At 38.1% G+C, this 23,908-nt stretch overlaps 2 protein-coding genes and 1 long non-coding RNA gene across 3 annotated transcripts in view; 1 reads left to right on the top strand and 2 right to left on the bottom strand.

The window, feature by feature from the left end:
- LOC141771085 (scavenger receptor cysteine-rich type 1 protein M130-like) overlaps window positions 1-16,394 on the bottom strand; it is a 33,546-nt gene extending 17,152 nt beyond the window's left edge. Inside the window, exons 1-3 of the mRNA XM_074641006.1 lie at window positions 16,320-16,394; window positions 11,688-11,732; window positions 11,311-11,610 (exon numbers count right to left, since the gene is read on the bottom strand). Coding sequence (XP_074497107.1) covers window positions 11,311-11,610; window positions 11,688-11,732; window positions 16,320-16,359 — 385 coding nt within the window. The 5' untranslated portion in view covers window positions 16,360-16,394. The remainder of the gene's footprint in view (window positions 1-11,310; window positions 11,611-11,687; window positions 11,733-16,319) is intronic.
- On the bottom strand, window positions 2,545-10,963 carry LOC141770859 (CD5 antigen-like). The gene is made up of 10 exons (XM_074640704.1): window positions 10,960-10,963; window positions 8,238-8,432; window positions 7,618-7,703; window positions 7,306-7,321; window positions 7,019-7,153; window positions 5,957-6,271; window positions 5,569-5,874; window positions 5,030-5,359; window positions 3,518-3,612; window positions 2,545-3,327 (listed from the first exon to the last, which is right to left on the bottom strand). The coding sequence occupies exons 1-10, from the start codon at window positions 10,961-10,963 to the stop codon at window positions 3,220-3,222; spliced, it is 1,590 nt and encodes a 529-aa protein (XP_074496805.1). The 3' UTR covers window positions 2,545-3,219.
- Window positions 11,507-22,573, top strand: LOC141771095 (uncharacterized). Its single transcript, XR_012594666.1, has 3 exons — window positions 11,507-11,620; window positions 16,075-16,173; window positions 22,137-22,573. It is a non-coding gene; the product is annotated as an uncharacterized LOC141771095 (long non-coding RNA).
- Window positions 22,574-23,908: the final 1,335 nt, after the last annotated feature.

Genomic DNA, 23,908 nt, shown 5'->3' with positions numbered 1-23,908 from the left:
AGCCGGTACGCGTACCGCTACGGAGAGCCGGTACGCGTACCTCTACGGAGAGCCGGTACGCGTACCTCTACGGAGAGCCGGTACGCGTACCGCTACGGAGAGCCGGTACGCGTACCTCTACGGAGAGCCGGTACGCGTACCTCTACGGAGAGCCGGTACGCGTACCTCTACGGAGAGCCGGTACGCGTACCGCTACGTAGAGCCGGTACGCGTACCTCTACGGAGAGCCGGTAGGCGTACCTCTACGTAGAGCCGGTACGCGTACCTCTACGGAGAGCCGGTACGCGTACCGCTACGGAGAGCTGGTAGGCGTACTGCTACGGAGAGCCGGTACGCGTACCGCTACGGAGAGCTGGTAGGCGTACTGCTACGGAGAGCCGGTACGCGTACCGCCGCGGAGAGCTGGTACGCGTACCACAGTTTGAGAACCACTGGTTTAGAACATGTAGAATTAAGTTCATGATAATCGACTCTGTTTACAAGCTTCATGTTATGTTGGTAACTGTGATCTCATGGACACCACATGTCTGCTTCATGACAACAACCCCTCCTCCTTTGCGATTGCTCTCACCCACATTGTGTGACTGTTTGATATCTTATCCCTTCATTTCCTGTGTAATGAGCACACTTATATATCAACATGTATACGCCTGTCTGTGTAGTGTTTGTATACCTACATGTTTCAGTAACAAGGTACATCTGTGTTGTGTAATTGGTTAATTCGTTTAACTCAATTGATGGAGTTGTATTCAGTGGTTTATATCCTGAGTGTCTGATGTCTATTTGTAGCAGATGAAGTCCAGATTTCAAATATGGAAGAATTCATCAAGTGAAACAAATGAACTAGTATTAATCCTGCAAAAGAAGTTTAACTGAAAGAACCAGTCTACTTTGTTAGGTGGGAGGAGACGCCGCACTAAACGCCGCACCCCTTTCTCAAATGAGAAGAAGGAGCCATCAGCTAGTCTTGGTGGTCTTCTGCTCTTGGAGCTGGTCCCTTTTCCTTGAGCACCTCACGCCAGGCTGAGATCGTCATCCAGCCTACCTGAATATGGCTAAAGAGCCTTCCTTGCCAAACCATCTGTTTTGCTACTCTGTGGCCTTGCCATTATGCTCTGAGGGCTGAGACAGCCCTACTGTATCCACGATGTGCTGCTGGTACCAGCCAGTGTGAAGAAAAGAGACTTTAAAGAAAGACTTTAAGTCAAGAACCTTTTGAACTGAGTGACCCCTCCAGCTACGAGAGGGGGGTCTGAAGAAATGGCACAGAGATGCTGCACCAGACTGAGAGAGACGGAGATGGAAAAATGCATGGAGGTAACGTGCCAGTCGACCATATCCGAGGATGCCAAAGAGAGCCATTGAGGGAGAGAGACGACTCAATCCGGGTCGTACAAGTTGGATCCAAAAGATCCATAATGACGTGTTCCAGACAGAATGTGACACCACTCTACTCCAAACAGCACAACCTCCTTCCACACCAGCCTACTCAGCGAGGGGGATGTATAGATGCATTTACAGAAGAGAAAGAGTTTGATGACTAGACTAATAAACACATTTCTAGTCAATTAATAAATAAGGTCAGTTTATAAAAATGGATAATCAATGTTAAACACAAGAAGAATTAGGAAATTCATCCGTAAATTCTAGACTGTAATTAGACCACGCCTAAATGTATAAAATGAAACTGCTTCTCAATCTTCCCTGGTGCTTCTTAAACTATCTGCTGCTGAACGCTACATTAATATCAAAACTATATTTAGTTGATAGGAAAAGGTCAAAATCCAATCAGAGGGATTTTAGTCACTGAATTGACCTGGTCACATTGAATTTGTTTCTATCCATGAATGTTCATCATTGTATTCTCTGTATTCCTTCAATCATCCTTTATTCATTCTATTCCTTTTTCCTTTTGTTTGATCATTTATTCAGTTATTCTGTCAGTAGTTTAGTCATGTAGTTAGTCCAATAAACATTTCATTTCATAAAGAACTTGGTTACTTGATTTTGTGTGTGTATATAAACAATTCCCATCACTGTTCACTAGACCCAAGAACTCCATAGCAACCCTGAGATTAGAGACTCAACTGATTAATATCACATTGTGAATCTTTCCCTGTTTTTATAAAACTGGGTGACGCCTGGGTAAAGTATGATATTAAAACTAATGGTGTGTGATATTTGAAGCTGAGTGTCACCACTCTCCTTCACCTTTTATGACAATTCATGGGTTTATGATTAATCATTTTGGGGTTATTAATTATAGATACATATTTTGATATCAATGAATGATTGATTATTCATCTGCTCTATGCAATAATGCTACATAACGCTACAATGTACTTAAATTTACCCAAGGCCTGTTCAAAGTGGAGCTTTCAATTCTAAAATAATGTTGAAAAGTTGAGTAATTAATAATAATGCATCATATTGTAATTGTTATATTTTACAACGTCCTGCCAACAATGAGTGATTTTCTTGTCAGCAGACTTTCAGTAACCAAGAGGTGGCCGAAGAGAAAAGAATCAATCTAGTTCCACTCAGTCGATGCAAGCTTCATTTATTGAGATACATTTTAAAAAGCTCATTATTTAACAGTTCAGAAACATTAACAACACATTATGTTTGTAATTTGGTTTTAGTGGCTTCAAAGCCATCGACTCCTAACTATTTACACATTAAGTCGATTATTTTAGCTCTTAAATTCTTCATAGATTTCTCTGAAAACTCAGTAGTATTAAAATGATATCTGACAGTTATTTTAAGCAAAAGACAGAAACCACAGACAGAAGCATCAAAGTCTTCCTCATGGTTAATGTAATGAGCTTCCTTCAAAACATTAACAACAATATACTTATCATTAGCTTTCTTAACTGAAAGAACGTCATCTTGTTTTCATCATGCAAAGAATATAATAATGAAAAACATCACTTTATGTACTGTGACAGTACTTGTTAATCATGAATAAGGCATGCTAACACTTTACCCTAGCCCTCGTCTCTTAACTGTTGTATTCATCACTCTTATAGAGGATGAGGAACACAGTTTTTCTTTGCCTGGCTCTGCAGATTATATGATGCTGCAACAGTTCACTCAGCAGATTATATAGAATACAACAAAATGTCCCATTGTCCTCACTGCATCATGTTTAGAATCAATTACAGAACGCTGCTCTGATGTGACTGTTGTGTGAGAGCTGAGCCGTCCATCTGGATGATCCTACTCTGTCCCCTGGGCTCCTGCCTCTTCACCCAGCAAGTCACCAGCACCACCGAGGTGATCCAGCTCCATGTTGTCCTCTCGTCTTGGTTTCTGTCCTCTGGGGGCCTAGAGAGACATGACAGAAAATGTCTTCAAGTCACAGAATAGTGTAGGAAGTGTTGAGTTTGATACGTAGCATGTAGCTTTTGTTTTCCCCTCAGTACCAAACACATACCAAGCTGTGATCCCAAAGTACACCAAACACTGAATGTTGGATATTACATCCCTACAGTCCTAACATTGATGTGTAAAGTACCTTGCAGTAGCAATACACGGCAGCATTGGACCCCACCATCAGCACCATCAGCACCAGGAGGACAACCAGTCTGATGATCAGATCTGTTACAGAGGCTGGAACAGATTCACAATCATGATTACATCAGTTCATACAGGAACATGTGTGCAGCACTTTCCTCTGAAGCTAAAGTTGCTTCATTCAAACTATTTTCAGCTTTTACATCTTGTATTTTTTTTTTAATGTGTGATTGTTCCTTTCAGCTGAGAGGACACATGTCCACAAATCACAAGTCCTCATTGTCTTTGTGGTTGTATTCTGACTTATTGCTGCAGTGTTTGCAGTGTGTGGATCACACCCTGTGCATACTTCCTCTCAGCACCTGGAGGGGCGTGTCAGTGTTTGATTGACAGCAGCTGGCAGGCTGAGCTCCGGCAGGAGAACCAGAGACAAACATCAACTTGTGCTGTAGCTCACAAGCCAGTAAGAGTAAAGGAGCACACCAGCATCTAAAGTGAGCAAAGAGATATCTGCAGGTATGTTAACATGCTGTTTAATGTGCTGCAGCTGAGCAGCTGATTAGTCATCTAGCCTGCAAACTGGAGTTAGCAGAGCACTTTCCCCCCGTGGATGTTTGTTTGGTGGCTCGTTCAACAAGCTAAGGTGCAGGACAAGATGTGGGTTCATGTTTGTAAGTTGGATCAGAAGCAGACTTTAGCAGGAAAGCTAATGTGGTTGTTGTTCTGAGTCTGTGTCTCTTGTGTTGTGTAGCAGGCTGCTGTCTGGCTCAGTGGGACCGTCTGCTATGTCTCCTACCGTCTCCTATGATAAAATGATGACGTTAGTTAATATGGTTTATTTGATTGGCTGTATGGAAACAAGTTCTCTATCAACGTAGAAGGACAACCAGCAGAGCAACAAGTTAATACAACACTAGAGGACTCCATCATGAGATCAAAAACATCACATATATATTTCTCCAGAGGAGAACACAGATTGTTATTTACACAACAGATATGAATGCTGTAGCAGAAGAAAACGCAATTTAACTTCAGTTGGACTTTTATGCTATTAAACTTGTTTTTTCTGACTTTTAGTGGTTGAATTCCTCACAAAGCTGCACTTCTTATCCTCTGTCTTCTACTGTGTGCATGGTATTTAAAGAGTCCTGGGTAAACTGATCCACTCTATAGTCATGAACAAAAATCACAAATCTGCAGACTGCAGCTTTTCTGGATGGAAGTGACTTTTCTTTATCTCATTAACACTAAATGTGTTTTCATGCAGTCAAATAATTGTATAAACTGGCTGATTCAGATTGTCAGGTGGTCAAATAAACACATAATAAAATGTAATGAACTACATTAATTATTCTGAACAGCAGCAATAAACATGAAGACATTGCTGTCTCATGCATGTAAACAGTTGACACCTCATGACGTTTTATCTGATTCAGATGAATAACACTTTAAAGCCTGCGTGCGTTGTCAGTGTCACATTTCCCTGTTTGACTCAGATTGTCTATGAAGTTACCTGAGACAGTGAGATGGAGCGGCTGGCTCTCAGATGAGAAGTTATAGGAGAAAACATAGAGGTGATAAACACAGCGGTACTCCCCTCGGTGGGCGGGCTCTGCAGCAGAGAACAGGAAGTGGGCAGAGTGATTGACAGCTGGCAGGGTGTGGTTCTGTGATGTAGCTGAGGTGGTCAGAATAAGCTGGAAGGAGCCTCCTGGGTACTGTGGCAGGATGGAGCAGCTGATGGTGAAGCTGGAGCCCATGAGCACCTGAATCCCCTGCTGATTGGCCTCAGAAACCCCGTCAATGAAGGTAGCGAAGGAGATGTTTGGCTGAGTCAGAAAATCTGTTAAAACAGTGGAAGATGAAACATGAATCATCTTTATTTGTTTTGTCAAAGTGATGAAAACTGAGCCCAGTAAGATGACAGGATTTGTTTATTAGCAGGAGCCATGGGAAATGGAGGACTCTTGGATTCATATTTAATATGGAGGACTTAGTGAGCAACTGCTCATTGAAAAAGTTAAGGATGTGACTGTCACTGTTCAGGGTTACCTGAGCAGATCACCTCCAGGATGTCAGAGCTTCTCCTGTAACTAGGTAGATCTAAACACTCCCGTAGCATCAAATGAGACTCAACACAAGAAGACTGGATCCACCACACAGACTTCTCTGAAGAACTGGTGCTTATGTTTGTTGAAACAGCAGAACCACAGTCCAGTTGATTACACACTGCAGCTGCTCTGTCCTGGTCCCATTCAGAGTCCCGGTCAGCCACTGGTCTCCACTCTCCATGTTGTTTCATCTCTAGCGTACCATCACAGCGACTGGATCCTCCTAACAACCTGACATCATCAGGCTCTGAACAGAGACAGGAGAATAATTAATAAAATATATAAAGTCATTTGCATTAATAAAATCAAAGCTACAGCTCCTCTTCTACCTGAGCAGGTGAGTCCAACAGCTTTGCCAGGTGAGCAGGTGTTTCTATCTGAGTCTGAGCTGTCACAGTCCAGGAGAGCAGACTCATGGCCTCCACACTGGAACTCTTTGGTCCACACTGGAGCCTCCACGTCTCCATAGAGCGCCCCCTGGAGGACTGAAGGAGCCCCACAGCCAAGCTCCCTACAGACCACCTCAGCATCCTGCAGGTCAAAGTCATCTTCACACACTGAGGACCACGACTGGTTGGACTGGTTGGACTTCACCTCCAGTCTGCCTGAAAACAGACTCTTCCCATTCACCAGCCTGACAGAGTCTGGAGAGAGAGAAATAAGAAAGTCAGAGAAACCTCTAACCAGGCTCTCAAGAGCACTAAATCACTGGAGTACATCAGTAAAGTTTTAAATCAATGTATAAAATAATAAGAGCCAACCAGTGGCGTCTGATGACTCAAAACATTGGGGAGGAAAACCAACCCACAGCGTCATGTTATTTTATTAAGTTATTTAGTTTTATCTCTGCCTGAACAAAACACAGCTTCCTCTTTCATTAGAATGAGGCCAGTCCGGTGGTGCAGCCAGGGTGCCAACACAGAGGACTTCGGCAAAAAAACTGCAGGGTCATCCGGCAAAAAAGTAGAACCTGACTCGATCTTTGCCGGCAAAACACTGCAGGGTCCAATCAAATATGTACAAGAGCTCATTCCTGTTGGATTACCCCGTAACATCAACACCAAATGTCTACTGTGTTCCCTGTGATCATCACAACAAAATGGGACTTCTTAGATTGTATTTCATGTCTCATCAGTGCCTGAAGCTACACACCTCACCAACCCAGCTCCCTGCATTGTTTAAAACAGGACTGTTTCCATGTTGGTTCAGGCCTCAACTCACGACAACAAATCCTTTCACCAGTACTGCCGTGACAACATATGCTTGGAAATATAGGATTACCTAATTTTCTCTTTCCTCAAAATGACAGCTATTTCTTTACTAGTCCAATGAACAGACAGGAACGAGATTATAAGGATTCCTGTTAAAGTTACTGCCATTTATAGTGTTACCTGAGCAGGTGACCTCCAGACTCTTACTGGAAGAATCAGGCCGTATTGATACACATTCCCTGATTGAAGACTCAGACAGACCACAGGAAGAACTGATCATCCATGCATGTGGGTGGTACGAATCATCTCTACTTCCTGTTGAAAGAACAGAACCACAGTCCAGCTGTTTGCACACAACAGCTGCAGACATCAGGTCCCACTTATAGAAGAAGTAGTCCACTGGTCTCCATTCTCCCTTGTGTTTCATCTCAAGTCTACCGACACAGCGACTGGCTCCTCCAACCAACCGGACGTCATCAGGCTCTGAACAGAGACAAGAGAGTAATTAGTAAAAGAAGTAAAGTAACTTGCATTAGAATAGAGATTCTACCTGAGCAGGTGAGTCCAACAGCTTTGCCAGGTGAGCAGGTGTTTCTATCTGAGTCTGAGCTGTCACAGTCCAGGAGAGCAGACTCATGGCCTCCACACTGGAACTCTTTGGTCCACACTGGAGCCTCCACGTCTCCATAGAGCGCCCCCTGGAGGACTGAAGGAGCCCCACAGCCAAGCTCCCTACAGACCACCTCAGCATCCTGCAGGTCAAAGTCATCTTCACACACTGAGGACCACGACTGGTTGGACTGGTTGGACTTCACCTCCAGTCTGCCTGAACACAGACTCTTCCCATTCACCAGCCTGACGGATTCTGAATAAAGACAGCGACAGAGATAATTACAACTTGAACTCTCTTATTCAGGTTTTTGACCTTCTCATTCTCTACAATCAGCCAGTGAACAACAACTAGTCCCACCGGCACTGCAAGGCAGACAACCTCAATCCAGACTGTTCTGCTGTGTTCTCCCTTGGTGGCTGAATAAGATCTCTAACTCAATGCTGCCTTTTCATTTCTTATGCACTTCTGCCTTGCTGCATGCTCCTACAACAACGTGACACTTGTGTCAGGTGGAAAGTCAAACTGAGCACTTCTTCTTGATGACTTCTCCTTGATCTACTGTGGCTTGGATGATACCTTGTTTGTACGTTGCTTTGGACAAAAACGTCTGTGAAATGTAAATGTAAGTGAAAAGACTGTAGAGATTACAGTTATAGATGATGGATTTGCTGCTGTTACCTGAACAGTTGATCTCCAGGTTGAAACGGGAAGTTTCAGAGTGTGTCGATATACACTCCCTAACTGCAGACTTGGACTGAAGACAAGTTGATCTAATCCACCATATACGTTTGTAACGGTCACCCCGTCTCCGCCCTGTTGAAACAGCAGAGCCACAGTCCAGTTTTCTACACACTTCATATGCTGTCTTTAGATTCCAGTCAAACATTCGGTCATCCACTGGTCTCCACTCTCCCTGTTGTTTGATCTCCAGTTCACCAGCACAGCGACTGGATCCTCCCACCAGCCGGACATTATGGAGCTCTGAGCAGACAGGAGTAATTGGTGAAAACAGATGAAGTCACATTTATTAAAAGAGAAACTCAAATCAAATCAAATCAAAGCTACAGCTCCTCTTCTACCTGAGCAGGTGAGTCCAACAGCTTTGCCAGGTGAGCAGGTGTTTCTATCTGAGTCTGAGCTGTCACAGTCCAGGAGAGCAGACTCATGGCCTCCACACTGGAACTCTTTGGTCCACACTGGAGCCTCCACGTCTCCATAGAGCGCCCCCTGGAGGACTGAAGGAGCCCCACAGCCAAGCTCCCTACAGACCACCTCAGCATCCTGCAGGTCAAAGTCATCTTCACACACTGAGGACCACGACTGGTTGGACTTCACCTCCAGTCTGCCTGAACACAGACTCTTCCCATTCACCAGCCTGACAGAGTCTGGAGAAGAAGAGAGAGAGAAAGAAAACCATGCAGACAGAGAGATGAAGTACTAGTGCAGCGCCCGTTCAAAACATGTCCTTTAGAACGGGCTGAATGTTTGGTCTGTGGTGTTGCTGCTTGCAGCTTTCTCGAGAACCGCTCATCCAAACTTCACACTTGACTCTGAGCTTCTTTGGGTCCTGAGTAAAACACCTGCCATCACATAGTTGCGTCACACACCCAAGTTGTGTCGACTCAGAAACATTAGTGAAATACACTCTGGTTCACGGGAAAAAACACCAGGAGCTGACTAGACCCTCTAACAGATATAGATTTATTATGATGTTTCTGTATGAACAATACTGAATTATGTTAATATTCTAACTGATTGTACCCCAAAGTATCTTACAAAAGACCCCAAAGCACTTAAAACATATCTCAACTGTATAGTACTTACTGTGTACTTCTACTTCAGAGGAAAACATTGTAGTACTGCATTTACCTGACAGAGAATTGTTACTGCAGATTCAGATTTTATTCATCAGTCATTAAACTGGCATAAGAGAAGTGAAAGCTCCACCTTGAACAGACGGTAAGTACATTTAAGCACATTGTGCTGTTAATGCCTCTCTGTCACTCGTCACTTGAAGTAAAACTTTGAATGCAGGACTTTTGCTGTGCGATATTAATAGTTTTCTTATTAATAGTTAATACTTTTACTTTATAAACATTTTTGAGTACTTTTTCTACCACTGCCAATACCTACATTCCCAGTTAGAGAGGGTGAAGAGTAACACAAGAAGATATTTGCTTGAGGCCCCCAAATCACTAAATACGGCCCTGAAAAACAGATGGTGAAAAACACTTAAAGGGACTATTTGTAACTTTGTACGCGCATAAATGTAGTGGGTCGTCACACGCTCGCATATGCGCGTTCGCGTGTAGCCGCTGTACCTTCCTCCTCTGCCTGCTCGCCTTCACTCAGACAGCTCAGCTCGCTCCACCTCTAGACGTGAACGCGCGTTCACTCCACACTGCAGAAGAGTTAGTTTAGCTCTGAGAATATCTAGTGAATGTACAGGGGACGTTTGTGCAGAAATAACTGCTGCAGCTCCTCCAGACCAACAGAGGTTTTCCGTGTCTTGTGAAGTGACGGAGCTCTACAGAGATTTACGTTGTCTTCTCGTTACCGACCGGGTGCCGGTGTCTCCTCTGCTCTCTCCAGCTGCGGGAGGAGAGAGCAGAGGAGACAAACGCCCAACGCTGACTTTCGTTGATTTCACGGCCACAGGTGTCGCTGTTAGGAGGCATTTCTGAAAGTTACAAATAGTCCCTTTAACGGAGGTAAATCCCAAATTGGCTCATTAGTGGCTTGCTCTGACATAACCACCGCGGTTATAAAGTAGAGCATGGATTTCATTAGGGGAGGTATTTTGCTGGCAGTAATGTTATTAGTGTTATGAGTTATTATCAAGTCTTACACCGGGGAAATACAGTCTTACACACGGGGGAAAATAACACCCAGGTCTCAACCGTTCAGAACAGTCCGATTGTTTGGCCCCGAGGAAGTGCTGCTTGCAGCAGTGTGGAGAACCGCTCGTCGCTGTTTGACTCCAGAGAAGTGAATTTGGTTGTTATCCAGCATTCATATAGTGTTAGCAGGCTATATCCAGGATCCAGCAGCAAAAGTGACCGCTGCAGATGACATGCTCGTCTCAATCTGCAGAGCCCTGAAGCCTGTGTGTTTGTTTATTCAAAGTTTATTAATATTGAATGTGTCGCCTGTCCAAATTACACCGAATTTGAAAAAGCACTCCTTTGGGTCCCCAGCAATACAACCACCAAGTGTGAAGTAGATCAGATGAGTTGTTCTCGAGATATACAAATAACACAGACAGACAGAGAGTCCTTGCTTCATAGTTAGAGAGGGCAGAGCAAAGAATACACTGACACATTACAATCAATGCAGTAGTCCTACTGTGTGTGCCCATTTGGTGAGGATAGTTTTTGTTGAGATTATGAGAGCTGTTGGTTCATTAAGGATCATTCAGTCCTTGTTTATCAGTACCTGTTTCTGAGCACTGTTCCTTTTCCTGCATTTGACATTTCCTTTCCCAGTTTTTGAGACTTTGTCCTCTTACCCATTGACACCTGTTCTGTCAACTCTAAAGATAGTCATAGCTTACCTGAAACCTCCGTTTGAGGTACACCCCCCCCCCCCTTTTTTTTTGTGTGCACAACCAGGTGCAACACCAGGAATGCCTTGGAGGACTGAGAGACTGTCCAAAAGTGTGCACCATTTGTAAGAGTCATGGTGTCCCACCCAGCTCCACTAGTGGAAGAAGGTCAGTTCAGTGACAGTCCCCTACTGGTGGCTGCTGTAAGAGGAATATCAGTATGGAAGGTTTGAAGCCATGAGCCTCCAGCAACAAGCCCACTGATGAGCTTTCTTTGCATTTGTGTTTTTGTGTTGTGGATACTGATGTTGTTACCTGAGCAGATGATCACCAAAATGGTAGGAAAACTTAGATCTGGAGACCATTCTTCTAACCATTTCGTCAGTCTAGATTCAGACTTAAGACAGGAAGGTGGGATCGTCCATGAAGGTGAAGGTGGACGTGGTGTTGAGGAAGTCCGAACCACAGAACCACAGTCCAGATATCTACAAACTCTGTCTGCTGACTTCAGGTCCCAGTAACGGTGATCCACTCCTCTCCAAACTCTCTGGTGCTTCACCTCTAGATCACCAGAACAGCGGCTGGATCCTCCCACCAACCGGATATCATCAAACACTGAACACAGGTAAGAGAGTAATTAGTAAAATAATCTCTTGTGTAATTCTTCTTTTGTATATTTGTATTCTGTTTACCTTTGAAAGCATCATGTTCTTCTGTCTGGAGACCTGGGGAGAATCCTAAAAGAGATAATGCAAAGGGTGATAATGAGTTGTCCTGCTCTGGACAGGTCAGGCAGAAAGGTTGCAGTAGAAGCATCCCGTCACAGATTTCTAAATATTTGTCACAGATTTGCCAAATGTAGTTTTGTTGGGCTTCCCTGCAGGGTCCTATCAGGATCAGGTCAGGTTGCATTGGAGCTCTGTGGATTTTGTCCCCAATCTCTTCAATTGGAGAATCATTTAGAGTGGATTACTTCTTAATGTTACTCCTGAAAAGCTGCAGTCAGGAACTTTGAATAAATATGATAAAAAGTTATTTTCATAAAAGTGTCACTATATCCTGACAGTAGAGAGACAGATGATCTGGGAAGAAATCTCGTTCCTCTGCCTCCTCCTAGTGCTCCTAATGACATTTGCAAGTTTCCACCACGCCCGAACCAAAACAACCAATCAGAGCCGAGCAGTCTAATTAATTAATTAATTAACTAATTACTAGTCTAATTAATTCATGAATTGATTGATATGTATATATGTGTGTGTGTGCATATATTTATAAATGTATATATACACGTGTATGTACTGTATGTATTTAAACATATATATACTGTGTGAGAGAGAGAGCGTGTGTTTTGGGGTGGAGTCTATAGGGTGGATATATGGGGAGAGGAGAGGTTAATAATAAAATAAGTAAATAAATTAACAAAAATAAATAAATTTTAAAAAAACTAAGTAAAATAAATAAATAAGTAGTTAACTAAGGGGAAGCATAGGGAAGGAAATAACTAAATAAATAAATTAATTAATGAGCAAGGAACATAATTAATTCTAATAATAATTAGAATAATAATATCAGTTATAACAACGAGGGTGGCGCAGCCCCGTCCACCGGCAGCGACGCACAACGTCAGGGACCTCCAGAGCAGGTCAGCAGGGTCAGTCCGGCAGGGCCAACTAGGTTATTGTTTTATTTAGTACTTATTGATTTGAACTTGTATTTGTGAATATATTCCTATACATATACACGAATACATTATTTTATTTTCAATTTTTTATTTTTTTATTTTATTTGACAGAAATCAAACACAACAGTTGTTCAACCAGCTATTCTGTAAATCAACTGTAACTAATAATATAGTTAAATTTATTGAGAGTTCCACCTTTATTCCCCTAAACAACTGTTTATTAATAGATATAATTATAATCAAATATATTTTATTTCATTTCAGATTCTCAAATATTTCAGAAGATCTTAACAGGGTCAAAAGAAAATAAATGCTTTACGGTTTAATTTGTTTATTGAATTTTAAAGTAAAATAGTACTAATACTGTAACAAATAGTGAAATATGTTGTTGTTAACAACAATAATGAATTACTGTGTAATTGTTTTGGGCTTTTACTTTGTTAACAGCAAGTAAACAGACATCTTGGCCTCCTTGTATTTCTAGCTGTAGCCACCAGAGGGTGATACCAGACTATTGTTTGTGTGTGTCTGTGTTTATACCAAAGTTCTGGGTACATAAATATGTCCACACAGCACAGTGACATTGTGATTGGCATTCAGTTCTGATTAAGGTCATAGTAAGCTGAAAGTTAGTGAAAACAATGTCTAACCGAGCCATAACTATTCCATACAGGGACGTAGCCATGGTTTAGACATTAGTGAAGTCCACAATGTTTTCTGTTAATGGAGATTAAGAATTAAGAAAACAATAAAGGTTTTTGATCTAAAACTATGTAATTTAACATAATGTTTGACCATCATGATAACGCCCAAAAAGCTTAAAGAGAAAACTTGTTCTAGTTAAGTTATTATTTTATTATTTACACATTTCACAGCCTTCATCTGAACATTTAATTCTTCTGGAAATATTTGCCCTGTAAAATCATATTCTGTAAATCAAAAGAGCAGATTCAGAAAACTTTTAAATAATGTTTCATTAATTATATTTGTTCACAAATTTAAAAAAAAAAAGTATGATGAACGGTTCACTGATTATTTTACAAAAAGTAGATGAACATTGTATTGATAAATTACAGCACCCTCGTTCTCACCCTCCTCCCCAACGCCGTGCCGTGTGTTGGCTCATCCTGATTTATCATTTCAAGCCCCAATATTCCTATAATATCAAATAATATCCATACAGGGACTGAGAATATAAATAGTAGAGGTTATTGATTTTATAGTGAATTTAACAGCTACTTTATACCCTTTTATATAATATGATATAATAATAAGAAAAAGAACGAGAATAATTAAAAAATATTCTTATTAATTGATGTTTCTGTCATCGGTTTTGTATTTTAATTTATGATTTATTAAATCTTAATCTTAGTTTTAATAGATCATATCATATAGTAAAATACATTCTGTTCTGATTCTAGATTATTTATTTACTCTTCTGTTGTATTTATTTATGCATTTATTTTTTATTAATTTTTGAATGTCTTCATTTATTTTTGAGTTTATTTCTTGTTTATTCATTTTTGCATTGATTTTTTATTTATTGATTTTTCATTTATTTTATATTTATTTTTCATTTATTTTATATTTATTTTTCATTTATTTTATATTTATTTCTAAATGTCTGTATTTGTATGTTCTGACCTCACGACATGACGAATAAATATGTCAATAAATGTAGGAAAATTAGTATTATAAATAAATGTAGCCATTGATTAACTGATAAAAATGTGACATAAATGAATATTTCTGTTTTAATTTGCTTTTTTATTTATTTATATTTGAGATATTTCTCTTACTTATTTACTTTGCTGTTTTATTTTCCCTTTTATTTATTTATGTTTTTATATTTACATTTTATTAAATTTTACATTTATTTCTTTATTTTTGCATTTATTTCTATACACATTTATATTTATATTTAATTGTATGTATTTATTTATGTATCTATGCATTTATTTATTTATTTCTGCATGATTTTACCTTTGCATTTCAGCCCTTATTTATTTCCCCAAATTTATTTATTTCTGTATTCTTTTCTTTACACAAATGTCTTTATGCATTTCTGCCTCATTATTCAAATAATGGGGCTGTCACTCAACATTAGTCATGGGGTCAGAGCATTCAAATAAATACATTTTAAAATAAATAGAAAAAAATAAATGAACAAATAAATGAAACCTATTATAAAATGAAGCGTTTGGCGCGCTGCTGATGCACTTGACTGCGATGTGGCCGTTCTGCTGGCTTCATGAGCCTGCGGCGTCCTAAACATCTCCTCTAGGAGGTAACAGAGATAGAAACAAACACTCTGCAGAGAAAGAACTGACAGCTGCTGATTCTGAGGACAGACGGGATGGACGTCATGAATAAAACACCAGAAACTAAGCAGAGCATTCTCCAGGGCAGCTCCCGAGCTTTGGAACTCCCTCCCAAAACTCACCAGAGACTCCGATTCCCTCACCTCATTCCAGTCCCGCCTCAAGACCCATCTTTTGTCCTCTGCTTCCTTGTAGCCCCCGCCTCCCCTTACCCATTTGTCCGTGTGTATGTATGAGAGTGGGCCTCTGTATGTCGCCTGTGTTTGTCGTTCGTCTCCTGTTTGTCTCACACCGTTTCCCCCCGAAAGTGTGAAGCGTCTTTGAGATCTTTAAAAGCGCTATATAAGTTTAATCTCTTATTAAGCCTGTTTTTTACTTTTCAGTTTTTAACTCCGTTTAGTTTCACGCCCCGATATTCCTATAATATCAAATATACACGGACTGACAATATAAGTGGAAGGGTTTACTGATTTTATAGTGAATTTAATAGCCTACTTTACACCCTTTTATATAATATGAAATAATAACAATAAATAAATACATGCAAATGCATAAATAAATGAATGCAAGAAAAATAAATAAAAGGGACACTATTAATACATTAATATTATTTTTTGGTTCAATCAAATCAATCAATAAATAATAGCAAAAATAATCAAAAAATAAATGTAGCCATTAATGAATTGATAAAATGTGACATAAATCGATATTTGTTTAAATTTGCTTCTTTATTTGTTTTTGTATTAAGTCCCTTATTTATTCACTCGTCTGTTGTAATTATTTTGTAGTTATTTTTTTTTTTCATTTTTAAGTAAATTTATTTATGTTTGCATTTATTTTACTACTACATAACACCATTTGATATAATATGTAATAATATGAATATTAATATTATAATAGCCTAATATTTAACAAAAAATGTCCTGTTAACTGATGTTTCTGTCATCTGCATTGTATTTATACCTTATGATTCAGTAAAGTGTTTAATTGATCATATCATATAGTAACGTACATTGTGTTCTGATTCTAGATCTGATTATAAAACAGTATGTTTCTCCTGTAATATTAATATTATAGGGACCGTCGGTCTGTGCATCCTGTCCAGAGGTTCTTCAGAATATGACCCACTCAGAGACATCAGTACCACCACACCCAGCACGCTGGATCAGAGACAACGTGAGTTTCAGACCTGAGTGAACACATGCTATTTGGTCTCTGCCTCTAACCAAGTATAGAAACATCCTGAAAGCACACAGCTTCTCTCAGCTCTCTGCCTCACTTATTAAGAGTTTCAAACGTCCATCATTAAACCAGAGTCCTACCTGAGGTCCAGAGCAGCACAATCAGCACTCTGTGATCCATGTCCACTCAATGTGCCTGTCACTGTGTCTTCTTCATCTGCTGTCTCTGTCTCTTTATCAGACCAAGAGTCAGGCCCAGCCCCCTGAGAGATACATATTTCCTGTTCACCTCTATCAGGTCATCACAACGCTGTAGTTTAGGCTGTTGCCTCTCACGGCCTGCAGTACCTTATTTTGAGGCTATAGATCTATTTGGTGAAATATATAAATTCAATTAAAACCTAATATTAATACTCAAGAAGACACATGGCATTTGGCAGAAAGTTTCCTGAAACAAAGGCAAAAAAAAAGGTTTAATCTTGCTTCTAGATTGAAATATGATCCATGAGGTACAATTTTTGTCAGATAACACTCAGTTATTTGAAAGTTTAATGCATAATGTGTTATTATTATTATTACTATTATTATTATTATTATTTTTAGTTTTATTTTTAGTAGTATTAGTAGTGGTGTTATTAATAATGATGATTATCCTGACAAATCTTTAGCAGAAACATACTGTATTTAAAAGCAGTATTTATTATAATCACATTTATTTATTATTGGCATTATTATGTCACATTAAATCACTCTAAATGTAAATCTGTAAATATAATAATTGTGCTGAATTATCACATTTCACCTTATTCTTTTATCTCTCATTTGATTTTGAATAAGTGAAGAACGTCGGCCTCAACAAGCTTCATTGAATACATGGTCAAGCTTCATCTTCAGAGTGTGAAGGGTCGTCCTGAACTCAAACTGAAGCCTTTTAAGAGTTAAGACTTATTAGCTCTGCTCTTTGGTTAGATGTGCAGTTTCCTCTTCATCGTTTAATCTCTTCATCATGTGGTTTCTCTCTTAACGTCAGCGTCAGTAGATTCAATAACAGGAAGCTGCCAGTGTTAATCATATACTGGCATCTTGCAACCTGGTGCTATTTTTAACATCAGTAAATGTCAGGTACCACAGTAACATTTATTGAGCAGGTCTGGTTATTAGCAAATATCAAAGACAAATATTAAAATAATTTAAATTAATATTAATAAAGTCATTAGTAATTAATTTACATTAAATCTCCTCAGAGCACCACTTTTTGTAACAAAGAGAAAATGCTAATGTAGTCTCATAAAATAGTCTCATAAAGTTTACTAAACTATCAATTGGGAACTCTGATTAATAATTAGATTAATAACTATAACCAATATCAACGGCTAGTAAAGGTTGAAGGATTTAGTCCTTGTCACAGCAGAGGTTGGCAGGATCCACTCTGATGCAACATTGAACAGGCCAGCGTGTTTATGCCACAAGCATTTATTTACAAGTTAATAAAGGTGAAACACACAATATTAATCTAACTGAATAACTAAACTAAACAAAACAACAAGAGTGTGTAAGTGTGCGTCAGCAATCAGAATGTATTTGTATCAGTTATAGTAGCATGTCTGGCTCTTACTGAGTTCAACATTATTGAGTTTTTTATCTTAATTAATTAAAGGAGCTCTTGAATTAACATCAAATTCTGACAGTTTGACTAGGTTACATTGAATACATGGTCAAGCTTCATCTTCAGAGTGTGAAGGGTCGTCCTGAACTCAAATTGAAGGCTTTTGAAACTTAAGAGTTACGACTCATCAGCTCTGCTCTTTGGTTAGATGTGCAGTTTCCTCGACACCTTTAATCTCTTCATCATGTGGTTTCTCTCTTAACGTCAGTGCCCACGCTTTGCTGACACGAAGCTGCCAGTGATAATCATATACTGACATCCTGCACCTAGTGATGTTTTTAACATCATTTAAAGCTGCAGTGGGTAGAAATGGAGCAAATGTGATTAAAACAAGTTATTTTTTATAAACAGTCACTATATCCTGACAGTAGTGCATGAGACAGGTAATCTGAAAAAAAAACACGTGCCTCTGTGTCCAGTATTCTTACAAGTCCTCCAGAGTTCTTAAAGTAACACTATGACATTTAAAGTGGTAGTTATCAATAACTAACCCAAATCTCTCAAATTGCTTTGTTTGCATTTGAATAAATCAATTATCACCACAATGCACTTGTTTGTAAGTACAGCAGGACGTCTGCTGCAACACTTTTGTGGAATCTACTGTATAATGTTTGCTTTTGACTAAAACGTCTGCTCAAAATTAATATTGCACAAATATGAATATTTGCCAAAAATAATACGCCGCACACGGGGCACCATTATGTTGGAGACGCAGATAGGAGCAGGTCTGGTTATTAGCAAATATTAAAGCTAATTGTTAATATCAATAGAATTAATGTCAAATTCAGATCAGATCAGAACAAAGCAACATGTGAGCGTGAACTTTGAAGCTAGCTCTGTTTAAAGCCAGTTCAGAGTATACATGATGGTAATATGTGTAGGATAATGCACTGAGTAAGAGAGGCGGTTAGTGTACATGTGAGACTCTGTGTTTGGGTGAAGCATAACTAATTCATCAACTGTGCTGAAACCAGCCACATGAAATCCTGACTAAGATGATATCACAACAATAAAGCTCAGTGAATACATTAATCACATCAATACATGTACAATGGCAAAGTTAAACAGTCCTGTGCTTAGCTGTGTGCTTGTGTTGAGTCCATGGGTGGAGTTCAGGGCTCAAGCATTCTGGGAAACTGAGTTCAATGGCTCAGACATCATTTTGAGTGACAAGTCCCAACAGCAATGAATTTCTTAGATCTCAGGCTCCCTCCCACAATGCTCATTAAATATGTATAAAAAGAAAATAACACAAGTAAAACAATGATAATCTAAGACATGAAATAGTGAAATATAGGAATAACATATAACATATATAAAATGTTTATTAAAATAATTTATATTTGTGGTGTACCACAAAGCAATTTGTCTTTGAAGAATAAAACATTTAAATGCAGCCTCTGTCTAGGATTGGGTTCAGGCCCAAAATTCAGCGGTACCGAGTGGGTCTGGGTCGGGTTTGGGTCTCGTTTTGGGTTTGTGCAAAACTCTAGTAGTTACACATGGGAGGTGTAGAGATTACATTAAGCATTTACACCATTTCAACATCTGGCTAAAATGCTCTGGGGTCCGGCCTCTTCACCTATCGGGCCTTCAGAACTGGAACCACCAAGAACTTAATCCTTAATCTCAGTGTTCTTCTCTCATCCAGGCTTCTGGCTTCTGCTGGCCTGGAAGGACATGACAGAAAACATGGGTTGTTATTGCTAAAATGACTGGACTCTTCTAACTAAATATATTCTGCTAAATTCTCATTTGAACCCAACCGTCCTCTGAATAAGGATGTGCAGTACCTTAGAGCTGAAGCAGAGGGCAGTGAAGAGTAACATCATACCCAGCAGGAGGACAACAAGTCTGATGATCAACTCAGTTAGAGAGGCTGGAACAGATTCAAAATCATCACATCAGATCATTTTAATGAAAGGTAAAGCTGCCTTAAGTCCCTTTAAACCATTACATAAAAGTATGCTCAATATTTATTCTGTTTTTATTAAACAGATTATTAACACTAAAATAACTGTCAGGAGTTAAATGGAAATTTTAGTTGAATAAACAAACACAGATGCCATTAAAAATATCTTTAATTGTTATTTTTTGACACTGACAATCTGAAATGCATCTTTTTTAATTTAGTGTTCACTAAATGTGACAGTACATCATGTAGAGCTGAGAGTGGACTGCTCTATCATCTAAATCTCACAGTGAAATATTGGCTTTCTTTGATCGAACAAGTGTTTTTTCAGTGTGTTTGTCTTCACAATCTGTTAACGTGCACGTTTCCTGACTGACATTTGCTGCAGACACTCTTGTGTTCATATGTGTCTTTATATTAACTTTGTTTGCATTCATGCCACGTCTAAATATCGCTTTATGTTGAAAGTGATGAAGATGAAGAGTGTCATTAAGTTTGAAAAGTTTCTGAGGATTTTTATTTAGGAATGTTTTCCTCTTCATATTATTGTAATGAAGATAATGATTGGCTCGTAAGAGAAAGGCGACTTATTTATTCAATTAAGAGAGTTCATTTTATGCATTTTGCACTGAGAAACACAGAATAGTGAAACTGAATACAAAGTTTTGGGAGGATAAAAGGGGCTAAATAAAGCATTGTAAGCTATTATACTAATATTAATTTCACGCACTACTGGTACATGCAGAACAATATAACATCTGTAATTGTTTAAATGCTGTCCGGGTTGGGTGTTTGCATGGAACAGCATTTGTGCACAAGTCTTCCAGTATACAGGAATACGGGTACAAATTAGGCTGATAGCAGTCAGACTATAGTATCACAGAAAAAGAGACAACTTTTGTAAGTGGACCTGAGATATGAGATGATTTTGTCACACATATCTGCAGAACTTTTATCTGAATTAAACAAACTAGTCCTGTAAAGCTGCATGTTGAGAAGAGGTCGGTTTCAACTAGTTTACAACTAGCAGAGCAATACGTTAATACAACACTAGGGGCCTGAAGTGTTGAACAACAACATGAAGACATTGCTGTCTCATGCATGTAAACAGTTGACACCTCATGACGTTTTATCTGATTCAGATGAATAATACTTTAAAGCCTGCGTGCGTTGTCAGTGTCACATTTCCCTGTTTGACTCAGATTGTCTATGAAGTTACCTGAGACAGTGAGATGGAGCGGCTGGCTCTCAGATGAGAAGTTATAGGAGAAATTCTAAAGAAATCAAAAATAAATGCAAAAATGAATATATTAATTTCAAAATTAATAAAAATAAATACACGAATAAATAAAATAGAAGAGTAAATAAATAAGAGAATTAACAGAAAAATAAAAAGCAATTAAAACAGTAATATGTGTATATATATATATATATATATATATATACGTCCCAACGAGATAAAATTGAATAGCACCGCAGTGAAGTGGAGTGACAGTGTGCCAATGGTAGTGCAAATAGTGCAAGAGTACAGAATATAGTAGTGTATATTGTAGTGTAATGTAATAGTAAAATAGTAGTATAGGTGTATAATATGATAATATAAGAAGATGTAAGAAATTATATGAGAAGATATAATATTTCAATCAATAAAAATAATGTAATAAGACATATATAATATATATAATAATATAAGATATAATTAAAATAATAATACCAATAATAGTAAATATATACAGTATATATATGATATATATATATTGTATATATTTATTATATGAATGAATGAGTAATAACACTGTGTATATATTTATCAGGCATATTTATCTTGCTTGGATTTAAAAATAGTTGCAGAAACACTGTGTAGGCCACTCATTTATTAGTATTGCAGTTCCTCTATTTGACCACCAGATGGGAGCAAAGAGTCCTTGTCAGCATCACAAGGCAGAGACAGTTTTCACTTCCTGTATTATTTCAAAATAAAACATTAAAATGTAACATTAAATCTAAACCGATTTTTCTGCTCAGTGGGGTTAAAATAACAAAAAATAAAATCTCTCCCCATTTATTTAAAAAGCAAAATAACATAAGTAAAATAATGTTGGCCCAATCTAAATTATTGTTTGTTTGTTTAATCTGTATTTTGCTCTCTTAGTCATCACCTTTGTTCAGCTTTAACATGTTATTTTTTTGTTCTTATTCATATTTTTTTATGTTTGTATTTATATGAAAGTCTAATACAAATATTATGTATGCAAAATTGTATTATTATTTATGTCATAACTTTGTAAACTTGTTTGTTAATTAACTTTATTCAAGTTCTTCAAAAAAGCGTCTTCTTTAATTTAATTTATGATAATACTGTAATATAATTTCTATACAGAGTAATGGCCCTTTGCAGACAGACATCAGAGGGAGGCAGTAAAGGATCTGTGGTGCTGGAACGTGAAGAACCTGCCTACAAGACACACCCACCATCCACATAGTTCAGGCATATTTTGAATATTTCTTTATGTTTTGCAATCCGCGGGTGGAGATCACTGATAGACTGCTGCAGATCAATCATGGTTTTTGAGTTTTATTGCACAATTTTCAGATTTAAAGTCCTTTTCAACAATAAAAGCACAAGAGAAATGTGTCTGATGAGATCTCGTTAGAGCTGAAACAATTATTCAGTTAACTGATGAGTTAATTAAGCAGCACCCATTTTTAAAATGCAGGACATCACCCTGTTCCAGCTTCTCCTTTGTGAGGAATTAACGCGGTAATAACGCAAATTCATTTTAACGCCGATAATTTCTTGAACACGTTAACGCGTTGATCTTTCGAAGGTTGTAGCGGGCTCAGTTTTATAGCTAGAGTGAAGATACTGTTATAATATGAAACTAGAAAACCTAAAGAATACATTGGCTATATAACGCTCCGAAAAAATGAAAATGAAAAACCGTCATGGCCGTTTTCAAAGGGGTCCCTTGACCTCTGACCTCCAGATATGTGAATGAGTGAGGGTTTTTGTCCAAAATAATGTCTGAAAAATGTCAATAAATAGTCTGAAAAATGTCTGAAAAACGTCCGATAAAAAATTCGTAGAAATGTCTGAACAATGTCCAGAAAGAAAAGTCAAAAATGTCAGAAAATTATCCAAATATATATATATATATTTTAAAGTCCTAAGAAAACCCCCAAAAAGTCAGAAAAATGTCCAAAAATTATACAAAAAAACGTAAAAAAAGTCTGGAAAATGTCTGAAAGAAAGGCAGAAGAAAAGTCAGACCCTGGTATCATATGAATCTACAAAACCTAAAGAATCCATCGGTACCAACCAACCATGTCATATTAGCTTGTTGTGAAGGAGGTGAAATAACGCTCCAAACTTGCGTAAATTTTGGCGAGGTAAAACTGTCATGTCCATTTTCAAAGGGGTCCCTTGACATCAGACCTCAAGATCAGTGAATGTAAATGGGTTCTATGGGTACCCACGAGTCTCCCCTTTACAGACATGCCCACTTTATGATAATCACATGCAGTTTGGGGCAAGTCATAGTCAAGTCAGCACACTGACACACTGACAGCTGTTGTTGTCTGTTGGGCTGCAGTTTTCCATGTTATGATTTGAGCATACATATAAATATACATATATATTTTTTTTTACATTTACATTTATTTAATATTTAAAAAAAGATGTTAGAAAAGTGTCTAATAATGTTTTTAAAAATGTAAAAAAAAAAAGAAAAATGTTTTCAAAAAATATCTAAAAAACGTCAGAAAATGTAAAAAAAAAAAAAAAAGTCAGAACATTTTTTCGAAAAATGTCAAAAAAATAAAATGTCTAAAAAATGTCCGAAAAAGTCAGAAAAGTTTCTGAAAATGTTTTTGACAAGTTTAAAAAAAAAAAAAGTTTAAAAAACATCTCAGAAAAATGTAAAAAAAAAAAAAAAGTCAGAACATTTTTTCGAAAAATGTCAAAAAAATAAAATGTCTAAAACATGTCTGAAAAAAGTCAGAAAAGTGTCTGAAAATGTTTTGAAAAATGTCAAAAAAAGAAAGAAACAAAAGTCAGAAAAATGTAAAAAAAAACAAAAGTCTAAACATTTTTTCGAAAAATGTCAAAAAAATAAAATATCTGAAAAACGTCAGAAAAATGTAAATAAAAAG

This window comes from Sebastes fasciatus, chromosome 7 (genome assembly GCF_043250625.1).
Source record: "Sebastes fasciatus isolate fSebFas1 chromosome 7, fSebFas1.pri, whole genome shotgun sequence".
NCBI lineage: Eukaryota > Metazoa > Chordata > Actinopteri > Perciformes > Sebastidae > Sebastes > Sebastes fasciatus.
Note: the sequence above shows the minus strand (reverse complement) of the source record. Positions and strands in the feature narration are given on the sequence as shown.

Bases quoted from the DNA above. Each gene is read 5' to 3' on its own strand.
- LOC141770859 (XM_074640704.1), bottom strand. The intron at 7,704-8,237 runs GTATATGGTGGA...GTCTTTATTCAG, and splicing joins ACGGGGTGACCGTTACAAAC to AATCCGTCAGGCTGGTGAAT. The intron at 3,613-5,029 runs GTAACTTCATAG...AATCTGTTCCAG, and splicing joins GCTCCATCTCACTGTCTCAG to CCTCTGTAACAGATCTGATC.